Here is a 21316-nt window from a genome sequence, read left to right as displayed (position 1 = left end):
GGCGCTGTGCAAGCTCAATAGGGGGGCACGTTCCCCACGCAGTCAGTGTTGGCCCCAATGCCCCAGTTTGGCACTAGAGGGCGCTGTGCTGCAGGGATCAGAGCTGGGGTCTCACTGGAGCACCAGATGGTTTGTTATTGTAGGGTCTCTCTCCAGGCCCCACCTCTGGAAGGAGGTGGGGGAGGGGGAAGCCTTTCTGGAGGCTGGTACTTCTATGATGCGCTTCCAGTCAATGTTCCTGAGCTAACAACGCTGCAAAACCTTCCCTCTGTTCCGGGGCGGCTGTCCCTTTAAGAAGTTGCCCCTCCCTAGGGAGGAAGAGGATATTTCTTCCCCCCCGCTCCTCCGCCAATCTCTTAAAGGGCCTGTCGCTCAGTCCTCGCAGTTTCTTAAAGGGCCAGCGCCCCACCCACCCCCATTCTCTGCCCCCTCCTTTTTCTTAAAGTGGCAGCACCCCCTCCGGAGGGGTTGGGGGCGGTGGCTGTTTCTTTAAGGCTCTCTTCAGCCAGCCCCACCCCCGCGCCTGTGCCCGCCCCTCCCGCAGCCCTTGCAGGAGAGGCCGAAGTAGCTAGGCTGGGTGTCCCGGGGCGCTGGGTGCAGCCATGGCCGGGGCGCGCCCGGGGGTCCACGCGCTGCAGCTGGAGCCGCTGCGGGTCCCCGAGACCCTGATCCGGGGCAGCAAGTTCATCAAATGGGACGAGGTGAGTCGGGGGAGAAAGACACCCTCGCCCGTCCCAGGAGAGTCCTGTCCTGTCCCTTCCCGGGAGACCCCTGCACCCTCCCTCCAGGCCGGGAGACCCTTGCACCCGGAGATTTCCCCCGGAGAGACCGCCCCCCAGCCCGGGAAACTACCTGCACCTGATTCCCCCCCCCCCCCCCCCCCCGCGGGAGATAGCCACACACACCACCCACGTCCTTCCCTCCACCTCTTGCTCCTGACCAGGGAGAGAGGTTTCCCACAGCCCCTGTATTCCTCCCAGCATCCCTCTGGAGAGTTCCCCTAGGCACTTCCCTCTCTGGAGGACAGATCTCCCCCTATGTACCTAGATCCCCCTGCACTCCCTTCCCCTGAAGAGGAGAGCCCCCATGCACCTCCTGTCTCCTTCCTGGGAAGTCCCCCGCGTGGAGGGAGATCCTCAACATCACTCCCACCAGGAGAAAGCCCCTCAATATCCTGAGGACCCCATATAGCAACCTGGCAGTGGTGAGGGACATAGAGTGGGAGGAAATTATACTGGGGGAGCCCTTGACATCTTGGGGGAGACACTCCCATCCTCCCCAGCCCCCAACGCAGCTGGTCTTTCTTGCCTCCCTCTTGCATCCCCTTTGGGGACAGTGCGTTGCCATGTACCCCAGATCCACAGAGGGATCCCTCTGTGCCCCTTGTATAGCTTCCTAATGCCCTGCTCAGGCATCCCAGACTCTGCCCTGTGCCCCCCAAAAGCCTCACTCAGCTACCCAAAATTGCCATACCTGTCCTCTGAAGCCCCCCTGCATTGTACTCCAAACTATCCAGTCGGCTTGCAAGGGAAGGACTCTGTTGAGCCCCCCCAAACTTCCTATCACTGCTGCCCCCTGGATCCTCAAATTTCTCTGCTTGACCCCTAGGGACAGCCCCACCATTCACTCCCAGCACATACCCCCACACTTTGTACACCAGTTCCTTCCTGCATCCCTCCACAGGGGGTCCACCGAGCCCCTGCATCCTAGGAAAGGGGAGGAATTTTGCGGAAGACCCCAGGCATGGGTGTAGTTTGACTTCTAATTTTGGGGGAACTTCAGTTAGTCCAATGGGACTGCATGTGTGGGGGAGAATTATGTGCCTGTCCTGAGGCTTGCAGTTTGGGGGGACAACACCCACCTGCTCCCCGACCCCAGGGTGGTGATAGGATCTCGCTGGCTTGTCCTCCCCACACCAGCTGGATTCACAATCTCAGGCCCAGCAATTCCCCAGTGGCTTGGAGCTCAGCCCCCAAAACCAAATAAGGAAGTGGGAGGTGAAAAGAGAGGACCCCATCAGGGGATAAAGATGGGGGGGGTAAGAGACCCCCATCTAGTGAGGCATAGAAACAGTTCTGACTATCCCTCCATCCTGACCCTCCTCCCACTGCTATCCCAGCCCTGGGCTCCACCCAGCTCTGCAGGAGCCCCTCAGTCCTGACCTGTAGTCATCCCCCCATGGGTTGGTTTGATTGAGTCGAGCACTGCTTTGGAACCCTTAGTGACGGCAGCAAAGGGTCCCAGACACCTGGGTTCACATCTCCATGTGCATCTGTCTGTTATTGGGAGGTGGAAGAACAGCAGGGGTTATGCAGTTGAAGGTTAACCTCCCCTGCCTTGAGCACCCCACCCCATAGCAGGGTGCCCCATTCACCCCTGACACCCTGGGGTGCCCAGCTCACACCGTAATTGCGTGTTGCCAGGGCAGATTCGGATGGCGTGAAGGAGGCTGAGAGCTGGCCTTATCCAAGCCCCCCCCTCCCCCGGCCACACACACACGTGGGCTTAGTACTGAGGTGCAGCCGCCTCTGGGCTGGGACATGGCAGCAGGTTAGAAGCCCTTAGAGCCAGGACTGAGAAACCCCTTTTCCCTAGAGGACCAGATTTAGGGATGGAGGTGGGGAGGTGTCTCCTGATCCCAGCCCTCTTGTTCTCTGACTCCCCCTCCCCCAGCACTGGCATCCCCCCTTCTTTTTCGCTCCGGGATGTGAAATCCTAACTGTGTTTGCGCAGCTCAGAGAAACAAGCTCCCAGGTCCTTGGCCAAGCACCGCTCCACCCCCCAGCCACTTCCCGACTAGCTGTGAGTGTGGCCAGGCCAAGTCCGCAAGGTGCCTCCCAGGGCCCCTCCCTCCCAGCGCCCCAGCTCCGCTGGTACCCCTCAGCCCCGATTCTCATCCCCCTGCTATCCCAGCCCTGGGCTCCCCCACCAAGCTTTGCTGGTGCCCCTGACCCGCAGCCCCTGCTCTCTCTGATGTGCAGCTGTGTCAGATCATGCCTTGTAAGTTCAAAGCTAGGCAGGTGCCAGGCAGTGCCTGGGACGGGTGGTACTAGGAAGGCTGGGGGGTTGGGCACTCCCTTCGCACCACTCTGGGGCAAAGTCCTGGGGCACGAGCGGCTTTGTGATGCTGTTTTATTGCAGCTGAATCTGGGGTCTAAGGTCTTTCCCTTGTGAACAGGTGCTGTCTGAGCCCCCATCCCCTCAGCAAATGCTCCCGGCTGCATCCCCTGCTGGGAGGGGCCGGGCTGGAGCAGCTGGGAGCTCCCCCCACAGCCACCTCCTGCCCTGCTTCCTACTGTGCCCCCTGCTGGATGATTCTGGCCTGGAGTAGCCAGGAGCTCCCATTGTGTCCCAGTCTCTCTCTAGTCTGTTTTGGCTCTTGACTCCCCCTCCCCCGACTCTCTGCATTTAAGCCAGCAGCACAGAGGGGCCATTGACGAAGAAGCACATCAGGTCTCCATTGATTTCCTACCCCCCTTCACACTTGAACAATGCACTGCCTAGGGGGAATCCTGGCTCCTGGGGAGCCAGGATAGGAGCCAAGGGGCCTCTCCAAGCGAGGGGAGTTAATAACACCCACCATGTCCTCCCAGTGTCTGATCCCTGGGGTAGGGCTATAAGATGCTCTCATGTGGAGGAGGGAGACCTAGTTAGGTCTGGGGGAGTGCCCTGCCTTGCTGGGGGAGGGGTGACCTGGGATAGGTAGTGCTCTCTGCTTAGGTTGCATTCACAGCTCCATATGGGGGGTGCCTGGGCTTGGAGAGGCCCTCACTGTGGATTGCCACCAGCACTGCAGGTCCTGGACCCCCAGACCAGGGCTCACCCACCCCCTGCTCATGGCTAATTTCCCCCCCCCCCCCACACACACACACATACACTAGAACTCCCAGGCCAGGGCTCCCCCACCCTCTGCCCGTGGCTAATTCCCCCCAGTAGAGCTTCCAGGCCAGGGCTCCCCTGTCCCCTCACCCCGGCTGATACTCCCCATGTGCCCACCCCTGCCAGAAATACCTGCATGTAGTAAGATCTGGGACTCCACAGAGCTGAGGGGCACTAAGCATCCGGAGGGATAGGCATGTGCAGGAAAGTCACCAGAGTAAGCTTTGGCCTCAAACCAGCCAAACTACATGGGGGGCAGTGGGTAGGGATTGAGGGGCATCAGCAGAGCTGGGGCCAGGGAATGTGGGAACCAAGGCCTGGGATAGCAGGGGGCTGTGAGTTGGGGTTGAGGGGCACTGGCAGAGCTGTGGGGGGAGGGGGCCCGGAAGGGCTGGGATAGCAGGGGCCTGTGGGTTGGGATTGAGGTGCACTGGCAGAGCTGGGGGGTGGATAGAGCCCAGGCCTGGGGTAGTTGGGGGCATGGGTTGGGGTTGAGGGGCACCGGCAGAGCTATTTGGGGGAGGGAAGAGCCCAGGGCTGCGCTGGCAGGGTGGGTGCGGGTCAGGATCAGGAACAGAGCCAGTTGCACTGACACTCCTTCCTCTCTATGCCCCCAGGAGCCAACAACCCAGACCCTGGTGACGCTGCGGGTTGACCCCTTGGGATTCTTCCTCTACTGGAACGCACCCCACATGGTAGGGCCCTGGCAACACTTGTATCGCATGGCCTGAGCTGAGGCTGGTTTCTGCCTTCCCCCACCAAGTCCCCATCGAGCCCTGCTGAGATGACAGAGCCCGGAAACACTTGGCACTTTCCCTGCCCTTATCGAGGTCAGCCAGGGAGCAAGACGGGAAAGGCCCCATGGCCGGAAACGTCTGTCAGCCATCCCCCACTTCTTCCCAGCCAGTCCTTCCTATGGCGCCCCCTGCTGACAGAGGCCAGCACTGGATGGGAGCTCCCCCCACAGCTGGTGGTCCCACCCCATACCCCACAGTGCCCCCTGCTGGGACACGCTGGGGTTGCAATATCCAAGAGTTCAGCCAGCTTGCTGCTGCTCTCCTGGAGCTGGCCTGGGAGGCTGGGTCACTTGCTCTTGGGGCTGAGCCACCAGGCCTGTTTGGCAGGAATTTGCTGGGGTGGTGCCAAGGGGTGGTCACCTGCCTGCCCCCTCCCTCGCCAGGTTCAGTTTGGGGGTGAGCCCTCCTTCCCCCAGTCTTGTCTCCCCAGCGTGCCCCACCCCCACACTCTGATTTATGGTGTTGATACATTCTTAGGAGAGGGTGGTTCTTGCAGAGGGGGGGAGGGAGGCAGAGGGTTGGGGGTAGTGGGACAGGGTGGGGGAGAGAGTAGAGGTGGGAAGGGCAGAACTCGGGGGTGCTGAGTGGTGGGAGAGTCGAATTTGATTCAGTCTGCATTCCAGGTTTCCCCCCAACCCTGCCCCTTCACTCTTGCTGCTCTCCGGCCCCTGTGTTGAATTACGTTGGTTTCCCAAGGGCTGGTTTCCCAAGGGCGGCTAGTTTTGAGACACCTCCTGGTGGCTGGCTGGGGGGTGGGGGGGGCTGCAGTACATCCCCTCTGAAGGGACTGTGTGGAAATTCTTGTACTTCTCTCAGCTACAAAGGGTGGGCAGGTTCCAAGCTCTGCTGTGGTTTCTGTCTCCCCCCCTCCCCTCCCCCCCCCGCACGCACGCACGCCATGGGTGGGGATGTGGGGGAGAGCGTTTCTGGCTTGGCCCCTCTCCCTCTCTGCCCTTTCCCATGACCCTCCAGCACAGCCACCCGGGCCTCACACAGGAAATGCCCCCCCACTGCCGCCCGCACACCCCAAGGGGTGGGGTTGTCTCCCTTCTCCAGGCCCCAGATGGTCCCTCTCCTAAGCTTTCCTTACTCCTGGATCCACATAGCCCCCTACCCTGTGTCATCCCCCCATTTCCTGTCCTGGTGTCCCTGCCCTCCTGTGCTGAGGGTGCGTACAGGATCCTGGAGGGAGGAGGAGATGCAGCAGGGATTCCCCCAGCAGCAGTTCCTTGGCAGCTGCTTTACATGTGGCTGGGATTGGTGCCCAGAGCCTGGACCGTTAGGCAGGAACTCCTCCCCACCCCACCTCCGGCACTGCTCCAGCTCTAAGGGGCATCTCCCCCCACCCCCCTTTTTGTCCCTGGCAGGAAGTTGACATCTTGGACATCAGCTCCATTCGAGACACGCGGACTGGGCGCTATGCCAGAATCCCAAAGGTGAGGGAGAGGCTCTGCCAGGACCAGCTGAGAGTGGGGGTGAAGAGACCGTACAATCACAAACTGGTGCCTGTAGCCCACCCTCCTCACATGCAGGGAGATGCCCTACGACAACAAAAGAGAGGGGATGGAGGGAGACTCTTCAATAATAAACTGGTGCATGCCGCCCCCTGCAAGGGAGACCCTACAATAAGGAACCTTGTCCTCCATTCCAGCTTCCCCATGGCCAGTGTGGGTTGGCTGGGGAGCTGAGTGATCCCTACCAAGCTCCACCCCCTCCCTCTTTAGGTTCCGGCCCCACCCTGGGCCCCAGTTAGGGAGCATCTGCAAATTCCTTGTCATGGGAAGAGAGCTTCCAGGACGGAGCTGGGAGAGTGAGGGGCAGGGTTAGGTCTAACACTACCCTCACTTCTGTGGGGAAGCCATGCCTGATGTGGGAGAGGAATAGGGTGCCTGGGAGATCCTACCATAATGCACTGGGGGCCTAATCCTGGCCTGCGCTGGGAGACCCTACAAAACACAGCGGGGGCACAGCAGGGGAGCCGGGCACTGGCTCATGATCCCAGAGATGGCCTGGAGTGGGGGGTGGTTTTAACCCTGATTGGCTGAGCTGCCCAGTGCTGCTCCTCATAGGGGGCGGGGGGTGATGTTACAGCACTCTCTGCTGGCAGGCAGAGCATTGCTGCTCACACCATCCCCCCAACTCATGGCAGGACCCCAAGTTGCGGGAGATGCTGGGATTGGGGGGCTCAGAGCCGCGGCCCGAGGAGAACCTGCTGACTGTGGTGCATGGCCCGGACCTCGTCAACATCAGCTTCCTGAACTTCATGGCAGTGCAGGAGGACGTGGCCAAGGTGAGTGCGTGGTGGGTGAGTGGCAGCTGGCAGGGGACCAGAGTTGGCAATAGGGAGGGGGAATGAATGGGGAGTGTTGCCAACTGTGGCGTGGAGGATGTTGGAGTGGGGGCTGACAGGGGTGGGTGGAAAAGGAGATACTGGGAATGGGGGGACAGTTGAGTGCCTGGGGGAATTGAGGGAGATGTGGGTGGGGAGGGGGACTGGCCAGTGGGGGAAGGTGAGTGGGGAGCAAGCAGGAGTAAGCAACGGGGCATGGGGGGGCAGGACACGGGGGACAGTACGGGGTAGGGGGGAATGGAGGGGAGTCCTTGGGGGAGGGGGTTGGCCGTGGGGACCGAGCAGGGTAATCAGCAATGTGTGAGAGACCCTGGAAATGGAGAAGGGTGGGGTAGTGGATGGCTGGGGGTTGCCAAGTGAGTGGGGGGTGGAGACTGGAGGGTGCGTCTCAGATGGGGTCGGGGCAGGGTGGTGCCTAGAAACTATGTCCCATGGGAGTGCACCCTGTTGGCTCACTGATGGGTGGGGGAGAGGGCATCCTTTACACAGGGAGGAAGGGGGCAGCAGCCCTACAGTCTCTCATCTCTTTTCCCCCACGCTGTTCCCTCCAGGTCTGGACCGAGGAGCTGTTCAAACTGGCTATGAACATTCTGGCCCAAAATGCGTCTCGCAACACCTTCCTGCAGAAAACGTATGTCTTCACATCGGGCAAGGGGTCCCTATATAAATAGCTTGTGTGCCCTACTCCAGAGGTGGCTGCATCCCAGCACCAGGAAGGGGATTCCCGTACGCAGCCCCAGAAGCATCTGCATCCCAACACTGGGCAAGGGATCGCTGTATAAACAGCTTGTGCACCCCACCCCAGAGCTGACTATGGTGAGTGGTGTCTGGCCAGGCTTTGCTGCTCTGTAACCTCTGTCTTGTTTCCTTCCCTCAGCTACACCCGGCTCAAACTCCAGGTGAACCAGGAGAGCCGGATCCCAGTGAAGAAGTAAGTTTCCCGCCCTGCCTCCTGCTCCCTTTACTGTAGTAGGGAGCAGCCAGGGCCCCACCAGGCCCATGGGTGTTGTTTCCAAACTCTCTGACTGAAGATGAGCTCTGCTGGTGCCCCTCAGTCCCGACCCACAGCCCCACTCCAACTACTGCTCTGCTGGTGCCCTCAATCCTGACCCACAGCGCCCCCCCACACACACAACCTGAGCGCTGCTGGTGTCCCTCAGTCCCAACCCACAGCCTGCCCCTCCAACCCTTGCTCTGCTGGTGCCCCTCAGTCCGAACCGCAGGATTCCCGCTCTCCTGTCTCCCCAGCATCCTGAAGATGTTCTCAGCCGATAAGAAGCGTGTGGAGACAGCTCTGGAGTCCTGTGGCCTTAACTTCAATCGGGTACGTCCCTCCCCACCAGCCACCTGCCCCAGCTGCCTCGTGTCCCCCAGTGACTGACGTGCACCCTTGTTATTCCTCTCAGAGCGAGTCAATCAAGCCGGACGAGTTCACCCTGGAGATCTTTGAGCGCTTCCTGAACAAGCTCTGTCTGCGGCCTGACATTGACAAAATCCTGCTGGAGATGTGAGTGCCGGCCCCCGCGGGGTGCTGCTGGGAGGGTGGGCCCGTGTCTGGGGCATGACCTTGGGGCTGCAGCAGAGGGTCCACTGTCAGGAGCAGGGGGAAGTCTGGGAATCGGGGGCAGGGTGGAACCTGCTGAGGGTATCTGGAGAGGGTCCATTGTCTGGCGGGGTGGCACTGGGGATGTTGCAGGGGGAGGGGTTATGTGTGTTTGTGGGGTGGGGAAGGAAGGCTCCCAGCCACCAGGGAGGTTGGAGGAGGGGGGTTCAGCAGCTAACTGGGATGGCAGTGATCTGCCAAATGGGGGGTGCTGTGGGGGTGAGGTTGCCTGTGGAGGGTGTTGCCTGGTGGGTAACATCTCTGCCCCCCACAGTGGGGCGAAGGGGAAACCCTACCTGAGCCTGGATCAGCTGATGGATTTCATCAACCAGCGGCAGCGGGACCCGCGGCTGAATGAGGTGCTATACCCCCCCCTCAGCTGTGCCCAGGTGCGCCAGCTGATCGACAAGTATGAGCCCAACCGCCAGTTCCTGGAGCGTGGTGAGCCCCGCGGGGACGGGGAGAGCTAGTGGGGAGTGGCAGGGTTGGCGGGGAACCCTGGCACAGGGCTGAGGGAGACTGGGGAGGGGAATGGCAGGAGGGGGGCGGGAAGGACTGGGCACCCTGCTGTGGGCTAACTAACCTCCTGCCCCCCAGACCAGATGTCCATGGAGGGGTTCGGGCGCTACCTGGGGGGGGAGGAGAACAGCATCGTCCCCCCTGAAAAGCTGGACCTGAGCGACGACATGAGCCAGCCGCTGAGCAGCTACTTCATCAACTCCTCCCACAACACCTACCTCACAGGTACGGCCCCCCCAAACCACTCCTCATCAACTCCTCCCACAACACCTACCTCACAGGTACGGCCGCCGCCCCCTCCCCCCCAACCACTCCCCATCGACCTCTCTCACAACACCTACCTCACAGGTACGGGGGCCGGCCCCTCCCCCCAAACTACTCCCCATCGACCCCTCCCACAACACCTACCTCACAGGTACGGCCGCCGCCCCCCCCCCCCCCCCCAACCACTCCCCATCGACCTCTCTCACAACACCTACCTCACAGGTAGGGGGGCCGGCCCCTCCCCCCAAACTACTCCCCATCGACCCCTCCCACAACACCTACCTCACAGGTACGGCCTCCCTCCCCCCCCAAACCACTTCCCATCGACCCCTCCCACAACACCTACCTCACAAGTTCGACCCCTCCCACAACACCTACCTCACAAGTTCGGCCTCCTCCCCCCCCCAACCACTCCCCATCGACCCCTCCCACAACACCTACTTCACAGGTACGGGGGCCAGCCCCCCCCCAACCACTCCCCATCGACCCCTCCCACAACACCTACCTCACAGGTACGGGGCCCCCAGTCTGCCCCCCATCGACCCCTCCTTCACAGGTACAGGCGACCCCCATCGACCCCTCCCTCACAGATACGGGTGGGGGTCCCCGAACCACCCCTCCATCAACTCCTCCCACAAAACCTACCTCACAGGTAGAGCCCCTCCCCCCCCAACTAGCCCCCATAAACCCCTCCCTCACAGGTGCGGGGGGGCCCAAACTGCCCCCCCATCAACCCCTCCCACAACACCTACCTTGTAGGTATTGGGGAGGCTGTCCCCTAGGACGCTCTGAGCTCCGCAACTGCCAAGATAGTCTGGGGGACCCCCGGCGTCCCTAGGGATGGCCCTAGCACATCCCCCCTCATAGACCCCTGTTCCTCCTCCCTGTGGTGGTAGTTGGCGGGGGAGGGGGGGCAAGCATGCGAGGTGGGTGTGCGCGTGGAAGGGTCTGAGGGTTGGGGATCAATGGGTTTGTGTTTGTGTTTGGGCGGGGTCAGGGCTGTGTGCTGGGGGGTCTGTATATATGGACGGGGCGGGGATCTGTAAATTGAGTATGGGGTTTGCAGGGTCAGGACTGTGCTCTGAGGGTCCGTATGGGCAGGCTGGGGCGGGGGGGGTCTGTGAGTTGAGTATGGGGGTTGGGTGGGGGTCTGTGGCATGGGTGGGTTTACAGTGTCAGGGCTGTGTGCCGGGGGTCTGTATGTATGGGCGGGGGTCTGTGCGTTTGGAGTCTGGGAGAGTCAGGGCATCCATGGGGTGCTGATGCTGACACCTGTCCCTCCCTGCCCCAGCGGGCCAGCTGACTGGGAACTCCTCGGTGGAGATGTATCGCCAGGTGCTGCTGAGCGGCTGCCGCTGCATCGAACTTGACTGCTGGAAGGGGCGGCCCCAGGACGAAGAGCCCTTCATCACGCACGGCTTCACCATGACAACCGAGATCCCTTTCAAGGTGCTGACCGACGCACCCCTGGGACCCTCCCCTGCTCCCAGAGTTGTGGGGCTGGAGGGGCCACAAGAGGCCACCAAGTCCGGCCCCTTGTGCTGAAGCAGGACCAATAAACATCGACCCTCCCTGACAGGAGTTTGCCAACCGGTTCTTAAACACCTCCAGTGACAGAGGTGGGAGGCCTGTCCCAGAGCTGAGGTACCCTTAGAGTCTATCTCGCATCTGGCCTAAATGTTCCTTGCTGCAGATCAAGCCCATTAGGGTCCTGCCTTCAGGGGTGATGGAGAATAATTGATCCCCATTCTCTTTATAGCAGCCCTTAACATATTGGAAGACTGTTAGCAGGTCCCCTCAGTCTTCTTTTCTCATGACTAAACAAGCCCAGTGTTTTTAACCTTTCCTCCTAGGTCAGGGTTTTTAAACCTTTTAGCATTCTTGTTGCTCACCTCTGGACTCTCCAATTTGTCCACATCTTTCCTGAAGTGTGATGCCCAGAACCGGACAACTGGACACAGTACTGCAGCTGAGGCTTCCCCAGTGCTGAGTAGAGTAGGGCGGTTACCTCCCATGTCGTACATACGACATACCTGTTAATACCCCCTCCCCCCAAATTATATTAGCCTTTGTCACAATAGCATCATGTTGTTGACTCATTCGAATTGTGATTCACTATCAGCCCCAGCTCCGTCTCAGCTATACAATCACCTAGCCAGGTCTTCCCCATTTTGTAATTGTACATCTCATTTTAGTTTCCTAAGTGCAATACTCTGCACTTGTCTTTATTGAATTTCATCTCCATTGATTTCAAACCTCTTCTCTAATTTGGCAAGGTCGTTCTGATTTCGAAGCCTGCCCTACAAAGTGCTTGCAACCCCTCCCAGCTTGGGGTCATCCGCACATGTTATGAGCACACTCTCCACTCTACTATCCAAGTCATTACTGAAAATGTGGAATGGTACTGGACCCAGGACTGACCCTTGGGCAAGCTGTGGGACCCCACTGGATACTTCTTTCCTCTTCCTCCGCCCCCTCCCCGGTTTGACAGCAAACCATTGATAACTGTCCTTTTGAGTAGGGCCTTTCATCCAGTTTGGCATCCCTCTGATAGTAATATAATCGAGACCACGTCTCCCTAATTTGCTTATGACAGCTTCACCAGGATTGTGACAATTCCATTAAGATACTAGGGCCCCCACAGTCCCCTGATGTTCCGGTTCTGGACTCCCCCAGGTCTGCTGGTGCACTAAGTCCCAACCAGCAGCCCCTTGTTATGCCAGCCCTGACTGTGATCTCCCCCGGCTCTAGGAGGTGATTGAGGCCATTGCTGAAAGCGCTTTCAAGACCTCCCCGTTCCCTGTCATCCTGTCCTTTGAGAACCATGTTGACTCGTGAGTAATCCCCATGGCCCCCCACCAGTACTCCCATCCTGCTCCCTGGGGCATGTCCTGCTGGGAGAGGCTGGGGCTCCATAGTTCTAATGGCCCCTTCACTCTGCCCTCAGGGCCAAGCAGCAGGCAAAGATGGCCGAGTACTGCCGCAGCATCTTTGGCGATGCACTACTGATCGATCCCCTGGAGAAATACCCGGTGAGGTGGCTGAAGTGGGGGGCAAGGAAGGGGGTATCAGGCATGGGGGCAAGAAAGAGGCATATCTAGGCATGGGGGTGAGGTACCAGGGGGAGAGGAGGAGGAGGAGGGGTATCCAGGAATGGGGGGCAGGGGACAAGTGTATCAAGAAGCTGGAGGTCAGGGTTGTGGGTATTTGGGAGAGTGTGGGGAAGTGGGGGGTGGATGAATGGGTCATGAATATCTGGGCATGGAGGAGCAGACAGGGTGTCTGGAGGAGGGAGTTGGGTCAGTGGAGTTTGGGGGGAGAGAATGGAGACGTCCATGGGGTCTCCATCCCCCATGGCTGACTGGCCCTGTTCTAACCCTTTTCCCCCGCAGCTGCAACCAGGCGTGGTGCTGCCCAGCCCCCAGGAGCTGATGGGCCGCATCCTGGTGAAAAACAAGAAGCGGCGGCAGCGGCGGGCGAGCAAGGGCCCCGAGGGGAGCAGCATCCGCAAGCGCCTGCTGGAGTCCACCGTGAGCGACGCAGGGCCAGGCCTTGGGGATTTGCCCTTGCCCCCGCCGGGTACGTACTCCTCCCCAGCCAGTGCGCCCCACCCCACACAGGGTATGTAACCTGGATCCCCCGCCCCCCCCCCCCCCCCCCCCCGCCGGGTACATACCCCTCCCCAGCCAGTGCGCCCCACCCCGCACAGGGTATGTAACCTGGATCTCCCGTACCCGTCCCCAGCCAGTGCGCCCCACCCCCCACAGGGTATGTAACCTGGATCCCCATCCCCCCGGCCGGGTACGAACCCCTTCCCAGCCAGTGCCACCCTCCCACAGGGTGTGTACCCTGGATCTAAGTTCCCTCTAAGTTATATGGCTGCACAGCTGCCTATTAAGCACCTCTCCCCAAGCCCCAGACCTGCCACGGCGCCCCTCCACCGGCCCCAGCCCAGCCCCGGACCTGCTGCCGCTGGGGTACAGGCGCCCTTCGTCTGGACCTGCTGCGGACGGGGGACAGGCGTCTCTCCCCTTCAGCCCAGATGCTGCTGCGGGGAGAGAGAGCTGTAGGGGGGAGTCTTCTATCCCCACTGTATCCCTGGGGAGCCCCACCCCAGAGCCCACACACCCAGCCAGAACCCTCACTTCCCCCACACCCCAACCCTCTGCCCCAGCTCTGAGCCCCCTCCCACACTCTGAACCGCTTGGCCCCACCACATGAATTTTGTTATATGCACCAGTATGGAGGTGATATGTCACACATCATCTCCATATTGGTGCACATAACAAAATTCATTCCGCACATGGAAGTAAAAAATGAGGGAGAGAGAAAAGACTGTCCTGGATCTGCCTTCACCGGGTACGTACCCCTCCTCAGCCAGTGCGCCCCACCCCTGACAGGGTATGTACCTTGGATCCGGCCCCCACTGGGTACATACCCCAAATCCACCCTGGCTCCCATGGGGTATGTACCCCTTCCCAGCTAGTGCCAGCCACTTACCCACTGGATCTGCGCTCACTGCCCCCATGTCCAGCGCCACCCTCATTCTCCCTCCTGCCAAGCACCCTGGGCTTTGTACTTCCTTTCCCCACCAACCTCAGGGACACCTTGGGTGTAGACAAGCCTGGCCCCCACCACAGCTGCTGAGAGAGGAATCAGGCAGTGCTTCCCTTCCAGGCTCTGCCCGCGATCTCCCTTCTCCCTGCAACCATGCAGCATGTTCCCCGCCCATGGAGCTTTTCCCTTGTGGGTGGGGCAGGAATACGATACCCCCCTTGGGTGCTGTGGGCCTGCCGTGGGGTCTGCACAGCAAAACATCCCTTCTAGATGTGGGGTCCACCCTCCATTTCCTGTGTCACTGGGGAGCTGGGGGACAAGGTGCCCCCCCCTCCGCTCTGTGGTGCTCACACCCCTCCCCCTCCAGGCTCCCCTTATGTCGAGCAGCACAAGGGGGCCACCCCTCCAGTCATTGCCAATGGGGAGGAGAAGGCGCCACCGGAGAGACTGGCCAAGCTGGCAGAGCCCCGTAAATCCATTGGTGAGTGGGGAGGGAGGGAGGCATGTCCCATCACTAACATCCCCTCCCGCCACATCAGAGCCCAGGGGGATGTTGGGAGGAAGGGTCTGAGCGACAGGGCGCCTGTGTATGGAAGGGGACTGTGGTGGGGTTTGGGGCTAGGGCATTGGAGTGACAATCCCGTGCAAGGCAACGTGGGGAGGCTGGGGGGCAGCGAGGTTGGGTCTCCCTGGTGGGGGACAGGGGGTGGAGTGACTCTCGGGAGGGTTAAGGGTGGGTGTGTCTGATGGTCTGGGATCTCTAACCCTTCTCTCCCCCACCCCACCCCACCCAGACCGGGAGGCTGACAGCGAAGAGGAGGAGGAGGAAGAGCAGCCAGACCCCAAGAAGCCCACAACAGATGAGGTAAAGGGGGGCCATGGGGCTCCATTTCCGGGGGTTGCCCTGAGGGGGGGATCTCCCCTCCTGCCCCCTGCTTTGTAACATGGGTGGGGGGTTACTAGGTGGGGGTGACTAGGATGTGAGCAGCACTGAAATGGCAGATGTGGGGGGTCAATAGCCAGGTGTGCCTGCCCAGCCCCTGAACCTTTGCAGAGAGGACTTTACTTCTTGGGAAAGTGGCCTTGGGACCTGTAAGTTGGCTGCCCTGACCCTTCACCCCCACCCCCCACAGGGCACGGCCAGCAGTGAGGTGAATGCCACTGAGGAGATGTCCACACTGGTGAATTACATTGAACCCGTCAAATTCAAATCCTTCCAGGCCGCCAGCAGTGAGTGTGGGGGGCTGTCTGGGGGGGCAGAGAGGTGCGGGGCGCTGAGATCTGAGAGGCTGGGGGGTAGGAGCTCTTTATGCAGTGGGCTTGGTTGGGGGCAGAATGCTTGGGGAGTTATGGGGGGATAGGATTTGAGGGGCAAGGGGAGCGAGAGTGGAGGAGTGGGCAGGGATATCTGTGAGGATGGATGGGGTGTGATGGTCTAGGGGGAGGGGAATTCGAGGAGGGCTATCTGGTGGGGCTGTGGGGGAGGCAGGGCTGTCTGGGTGGGCTCAGTGGAGGGTTGGGTGTTGCTGACCATGGAGGTGTGGCTGGGGGCTGATGCTGCTGGAAGGGGTTTCTCCACAGGGGGGCACTAATGCACTCCCCCTTACTGCCCACAGAGCGGGACAAGTCCTTCGAGATGTCGTCCTTCGTGGAGACCAAGGGGCTGGAGCAGCTCACCAAGAGCCCCATGGAATTTGTCGAGTATCCTGCCGGGGGCAGTACTGGGGAGCAGGGAGCTGTGGTGGTGGTGGTGGGGGTATTGGGGAAGGCAGAGGTAGATTTGGTGGGGGGGGGGGCAGGGAGCAGTGGGGGGATAGTGGGGAGGGCAGGAAAAGGGAAGGTTGGTTCATAGGAGATGTTGAGCTGCAGGGTAAGAGCAGGTGCTCCTGGTGGGGGAGACAGTGGCCAACAGCCCCCACTACTACCTTGACACCCCGCCATGCGCCCAGATATAACAAGAAGCAGCTAAGCCGCATCTACCCCAAGGGCACACGGGTCGACTCCTCCAATTACATGCCCCAGCTTTTCTGGAACGCCGGCTGCCAGATGGTGGCACTCAACTTCCAGTCCCTCGGTGAGGATCCCCCTCAGTCATGACCCCCAGCTATCTCGCAGCTCTGCCAGTGCCTCTCAATCCCTGGTGCAGGGGGACCCCAGTGCGATTGGAGTCCCTGGGAGTCATTACTGTGTCATGTTCCCTCAGCACCTCTCTCTTAGTGCCATTAATTTGGCACCCCCTCCCCCACTGAGGTTGTGCCAGTGATGTCGGGGTGGGGGTGAATGAGGAGTTCCCCATCCCAACTCTCTAGGGCTCCCCACAGTCTTTCAGTGCCCTGCCCCTAATCTCCACCTCCTCGTGGGGGTCCTGTTACCCTCCAGACCTGCCAATGCAGCTGAACCTGGGCATGTTTGAGTACAACCGGCGCAGTGGGTACCTGCTGAAGCCCGAGTTCATGCGGCGTGAGGACAAGCCCTTCGACCCCTTCACTGAGAACATCGTGGACGGCATTGTGGCCAACATGGTCAAGGTCAAGGTGAGAGCTGGGGGGCTGATGCCAACCCATCCTGGTGGGCATGACGGGGGGATGGGGTGTGTTGTGGGCACATGGGTGTGTGGGGCATAGGGGGCAAGTGGGGCTGGAGCTTGTCAGGGGCACGTGGGGGTGTCAGGTAGGATCAGAGGTATGTGGGCAGTCATTAGTGACTCTGACCCCTTCTCTCTCTCCCTCTTCCACCCCCCCCCCCGCCCCCACCCCAGATAATCTCGGGGCAGTTCCTGTCAGACAAGCGGGTGGGCATCTACGTGGAAGTAGACATGTTCGGTCTCCCCGTCGACACCAAGCGCAAGTTCCGGACGCGCCCATCCCAGGGGAACTCCTTCAACCCCGTCTGGGATGAGGAGCCCTTCGTTTTCCCCAAGGTAAGGCTGCTGGAGCAGCGGTGGGAGGAGACGGGGGCAGCTGATAACACTGGGTGGGCAGGGCCGGAAGAGTGTCCAGCCTCTGCCCCAGCCCAGGTGTGGGTGATCTCCCTTCCTGTGGGTCCCAGGGGCAGCATCTAACACCCGCTTTGCTCCCCCAGGTGGTGCTGCCCACGCTGGCGTCCCTGCGCATTGCTGTCTTTGAGGAGGGGGGTAAATTTGTCGGGCACCGGATCCTGCCTGTCTCAGCCATCCGGTCCGGTAAGCGGAGCCGCCTGGGGTCCCTGCCCCCACCCCACCTGTCGCCAAGGCAATGGGGGGATGGGGGAAGTGCTGGTTACCCCACAACCTCCCCCCATGAGCGCTAGACCTGGTCCCATCATGCATTACTCTAGGCCTGTCACTGAGGCAATGGGGAGGGGATCTGTGAGATGTGAATTACCCAGAACCCCCTGCAGTGGTCCCCATCATGCACTGCTCCAGGCAAGCAGGGTGCAGGAGGTGCTGCATTCCCCTGCTGTGCCCCATGATGCATTGCTCTTTCCCCCTACAGTTATTTCTGCCCCTCCCCCCACGCTACCCCCAGTTCTGTCAGCCCTCCCCCCCTTAGTGCCCTGTGGGCAGCCTTGTCCCCGTCCCCTGTGGATGGTGATCTTGGCATGGGGCACTTCCTACCCAGCCCCCAACAATGGGATGGCACAGTGCCCCCATAAACCCCAGGTGCTCCCCCCCATTTGGTCTGGTCTGACACCCGCCCCCCCGTCTCTGTGCCCTCCCGACCAGGGTACCACTACATCTGCCTGCGCAGTGAGAGCAACCAGCCCCTGAGCCTGCCCGCCCTGCTGGTCTACACAGAAGCCAATGACTATATCCCAGATGACCACCAGGGTATGGGGGACAGATGGGAGGGTGTCCTGCTGTGGGGCTGGCTGGAGGGGAGCTGGGGCTGATGAGGTGTCTCTGGAAGAGGGTGTCTATTTGGAGGGATGAAGGAGTGTGGCCTGGGATGTGGTGGGGGGGAGAGGGTAAACGGGGGGGCTGTGGTGGGGACTTGGGTGGGAATTTCCCTCGCATGCATCTTTCAGCCTCCTATTTCTACCTCTTAGACTACGCAGAGGCCCTGATCAACCCCATTAAACACGTCAGCCTCATGGACCAGCGGGCAAAACAGCTGGTGGCACTGATTGGAGACAGTGAAGTGAGTGGGGGATGGGGGCCAATGGATCTGGGAGAGAGAGGGTGTGTGCAGTAGTGGCTCTGAGGGAGAAGCGGAATGGGGTATCAGATGGGGGATGCTTAGGGCTAGTTGGGGGGCAGTGGATCTGAGTCTGAGGATAATGGGGTACTGGTGAGGGGCGGGATCTCACTCTGTCTAGAGGTGTGGCTTGGTGGGGGCTCTAGGAAGGAATCAACAAGCGTTTTGGTGGGGGATGGATCTTGAGGACAGGTTGAGGGGAGCCCTCTGTCTCCCCCACTGAACCCATCCTCGAACCCCTCTCTTCCCCAGGAGAATTCAGAGAAGCCGCGGGAAACGTCTGGGAAGCAGCGAGCTGATGTGGTGGCCGAGCCCCCCACGGATTCCCGACAGCCACCCACTGTCCTGCTGCCCCCTGCCGGCAGCCCTAGTGTCGCCAGCCCAGGCAAGGGGGATCCCTGAGTCCTGTCCTCATTGGGGGGCCAGGGTTATAAGCTGGGGGAGGCACCCTCTGCTGGGTAGGGCTTTCCTTTAATGTGGGGGAGGGAGTGTCCCCTATAAAGGGAGGGGTTCTCATAGGCTGCATGAGGATGGGGGGTTCTCCTGTGATGGGGAGTACAGAGTCATGGTGCAATGGAGCCAATCCCAGTGGCATGTGTGGGGTGCATAATGGCAGAGACCCCTGAGATCCAGTCAAGTCTTCAGAACTGTAGCCCTTTGTGGGGGCTGAAAAAGATTGGGGCGGATTTTCTCCTCATGCCTCCCCCTAACCACTGCCTCCTCCTCCCTGCAGGGCAAAGGGACGACCTCATTGCCAGCGTCCTTGCAGGTAAGGACTGCGCCCAAGCATGGGACACTGCCTCCCACTGACCCCACATCCCTCCGCTTGGGGGTGATGGGAGGAGGCAGCTTTGTTGTTACCAGCCCCCTGTGCCCCTCCCCAGAGGCAGCTGCATCTCAGCACTGGCTTCCTGTGTATGCAGGGATTGGGGGATGCTGAGACCCTCTTTCCCTCACTCTGTTCCAGAGGTGGCTCCCCAGTCCCTGGAGGAGCTGCGGCAGCAAAAGGGCTACATCAAGCTGCTGAAGAAGCAGTACCGGGAGCTGAAGGAGCTACGCAAGAAGCACATGAAGAACATCTCCAGCCTCAACAAGAAGCAGAGCACCCAGGCTCACCAGCTGCACAGCGACAGCCTCCGGCGCCGCTCCCAAGTGGAGCGGAGCCTGCGCCGTGGGCACCAGGAGTGAGTGGCCCCTCATGGCTCTGCTGGTGCCCTTCAGTCCTGACCTTCAGCCCCTACCACTGCCTCTCCCACAACCCCCTGTTATTCCAGCCCTAGGATTCCCCCCCCGCAACTCTGCCCCTCAGTCCCCATCCGCAGCCCCCATTATCCCAGCTCTGCTGGTGCCCCTCAATCCCGACCCACAGCACCCACCATGCTGACAGTCTCTGTCCCTTGCAGTGCCAACGGCTCGCTGGAGGCACTGGAGCAGGAAGTGTCTCGGCAGAAGCTGGAGCTGCAGGAGGGGCAGCTGCGGGGACTGCTGCAGCTGCGGGAAACCCAGCACCAGGTGGAGAGAGCCCGTAAAAAGGAGCACCTGCAACAGGTACCTAGGAGGGCGGGCAGAGGAGCATCAGAATAAGGGGCAGCTGAAACAAGTGCCCTTCCGGAGGAGGGCACAGGGCAGCTCCCAAAGATCCCCTGCAACCGCGGGGGAACTACACATGGGTATCTGAGGAAGGGGTTCCGGAGCTGGGATGGGAGGGGATGGGGGCGTGGAATGCAAGGGCAGCACTTTGGTGGGGGCAGCGCGGGATTGCTAGCTGGGAGGGGAGTTTGGGGGAAGGGAGGGTGCCAGGGTCAGGGATCTAACAGCAAATGCCCTGACACTGCTCCTGTCTGTCCCCACCCACAAGGCCCAGCAGCGGCTGCGGGAAATTGCCCAGGACTGCCAGGCTGCCCAGCTGAAGAGAGTCAAGGAGACCAGTGAGAGGTGGGTGCTGGGGGTGGGGGCAGGTGATGGCAGTTTCCCCAGGACACTGCTCCCCACAAGTCTGATAGATCTGTGCCCCTCCCCAGGGAGAAGAAGGAGCTGCAGAAAATCCTGGACCGCAAGCGGCACAACAGCATCACAGAGGCCAAATCCCGGGAGAAGCAGAAGAAAGATGTGTGAGTGGCAGGGGCAAGTGGGAGCTAGCGGTGTTGGGCTAGTGTGGGGAGGAGGGGAGTGAGCTGCTGCGGGGGGAAGGGGTTAGTGGGGGGCGGGGGCTAGGGGTGGAACAGGGAAGGAGGGAGCTAGCAGGGGTGGGGCCAGTGCTGGGGGAGGTCACATGTCCTGCCACTCCTGGGGCTGGGGCTGGGCTAGGGCTTTGGACCGCAGTGCACATGGGGGCAGTGGGGAGGGAAGGCAATATGAATCCTGGGTCAGGGATCCCTGTGTCACTGGGGGATAGATGGGGCATACAGATCCCTGTGCTGGGAGGGCGGGCGGTATGTCCCAGCCAGTTCTGAGCGTGGTCAGGCTGGAGTTGACCCTTCATGGGAAGGGGCTGTCCTGCCTGATGGTCTGTCTCTTCCTCCCCCATATCCCTGCAGGGAGCTGACCGAGATTAACAGGAGACACATCAATGAATCAGTGAATTCCATCCGCAGGGTGAGTGCCCCCCATGTTGCCTCGCTCTGCCTCCCACATTGACCATTCCGGGGGGAGAGAAGAGCCAGCTGCCCCACTTGTGCTTCCGCAGATACATGGGATCCCTGTAAGATCTGAGCATTAGTGGGGGCAGCTCTCCTGCTAGTCCTGCACCTCATTCGTTCCATGGGCACTGACAGGCTCGCAGCACCCCTTTCCCTTGGTCTGCTCCTGCCAGAAACGCTCTCTTGCCCCCTCTCTGCAGCTGGAGGAAGCCCAGAAGCGGCGCCAGGAGAAGCTTGTGGCGGGGCACCAGGAAATCCTACAGCAAATTGAAGAGGAGGAGCCCAGGGTGAGTATGGAGGGGGTGGGACTGGTAGTGCCAGGGGGTGTCTCCCATGGGCCCAGTTGCCCTAGCAGGGGAAACCCTGCGGGAGTGAGTGCCGCAGGTGGGGGGCTGGTGCTGTTCTAGGGTCATCCCCCGGAGAGCCCTGGATGCCTGCAGTGTGGGGAGGAGCTGTGGGCCCATCATGCAGTGTAGAGGAGAGATTGTGCAGCTTCAGGCCCTAGTACAGTCATGGGGGGTGGGCGTCTTTCC

At 60.7% G+C, this 21316-nt stretch overlaps 1 protein-coding gene across 3 annotated transcripts in view; it reads left to right on the top strand.

Moving 5' to 3' along the window:
- The first annotated feature begins 388 nt into the window (after window positions 1–388).
- PLCB3 (phospholipase C beta 3) overlaps window positions 389–21316 on the top strand; it is a 21913-nt gene continuing 985 nt past the window's right edge. Inside the window, exons 1-32 of one of the 3 annotated variants that reach the window (XM_037904680.2) lie at window positions 389–701; window positions 4497–4574; window positions 6044–6112; window positions 6826–6966; window positions 7578–7657; window positions 7904–7957; window positions 8275–8350; window positions 8433–8533; window positions 8904–9070; window positions 9227–9373; window positions 10704–10861; window positions 12164–12246; window positions 12360–12444; window positions 12805–12991; window positions 14337–14450; window positions 14764–14834; window positions 15103–15199; window positions 15586–15670; window positions 15919–16043; window positions 16349–16503; window positions 16728–16889; window positions 17051–17150; window positions 17673–17777; window positions 17996–18087; window positions 18397–18529; window positions 18878–18913; window positions 19112–19328; window positions 19548–19692; window positions 20003–20079; window positions 20166–20255; window positions 20682–20739; window positions 20984–21070. In XM_037904680.2, the coding sequence (XP_037760608.1) occupies window positions 603–701; window positions 4497–4574; window positions 6044–6112; window positions 6826–6966; window positions 7578–7657; window positions 7904–7957; window positions 8275–8350; window positions 8433–8533; window positions 8904–9070; window positions 9227–9373; window positions 10704–10861; window positions 12164–12246; window positions 12360–12444; window positions 12805–12991; window positions 14337–14450; window positions 14764–14834; window positions 15103–15199; window positions 15586–15670; window positions 15919–16043; window positions 16349–16503; window positions 16728–16889; window positions 17051–17150; window positions 17673–17777; window positions 17996–18087; window positions 18397–18529; window positions 18878–18913; window positions 19112–19328; window positions 19548–19692; window positions 20003–20079; window positions 20166–20255; window positions 20682–20739; window positions 20984–21070 (3474 nt within the window). In that variant the 5' untranslated portion in view covers window positions 389–602. Of the gene's footprint in view, window positions 702–4496; window positions 4575–6043; window positions 6113–6825; window positions 6967–7577; window positions 7658–7712; window positions 7843–7903; window positions 7958–8274; window positions 8351–8432; window positions 8534–8903; window positions 9071–9226; window positions 9374–10703; window positions 10862–12163; window positions 12247–12359; window positions 12445–12804; window positions 12992–14336; window positions 14451–14763; window positions 14835–15102; window positions 15200–15585; window positions 15671–15918; window positions 16044–16348; window positions 16504–16727; window positions 16890–17050; window positions 17151–17672; window positions 17778–17995; window positions 18088–18396; window positions 18530–18877; window positions 18914–19111; window positions 19329–19547; window positions 19693–20002; window positions 20080–20165; window positions 20256–20681; window positions 20740–20983; window positions 21071–21316 lie in introns of those variants that run through there. The other 2 variants (XM_037904681.2, XM_037904682.2) reach the window with 2 other exon arrangements.

Source organism: Chelonia mydas, chromosome 7 (genome assembly GCF_015237465.2).
Source record: "Chelonia mydas isolate rCheMyd1 chromosome 7, rCheMyd1.pri.v2, whole genome shotgun sequence".
Lineage (NCBI taxonomy): Eukaryota > Metazoa > Chordata > Testudines > Cheloniidae > Chelonia > Chelonia mydas.
Note: the sequence above shows the minus strand (reverse complement) of the source record. Positions and strands in the feature narration are given on the sequence as shown.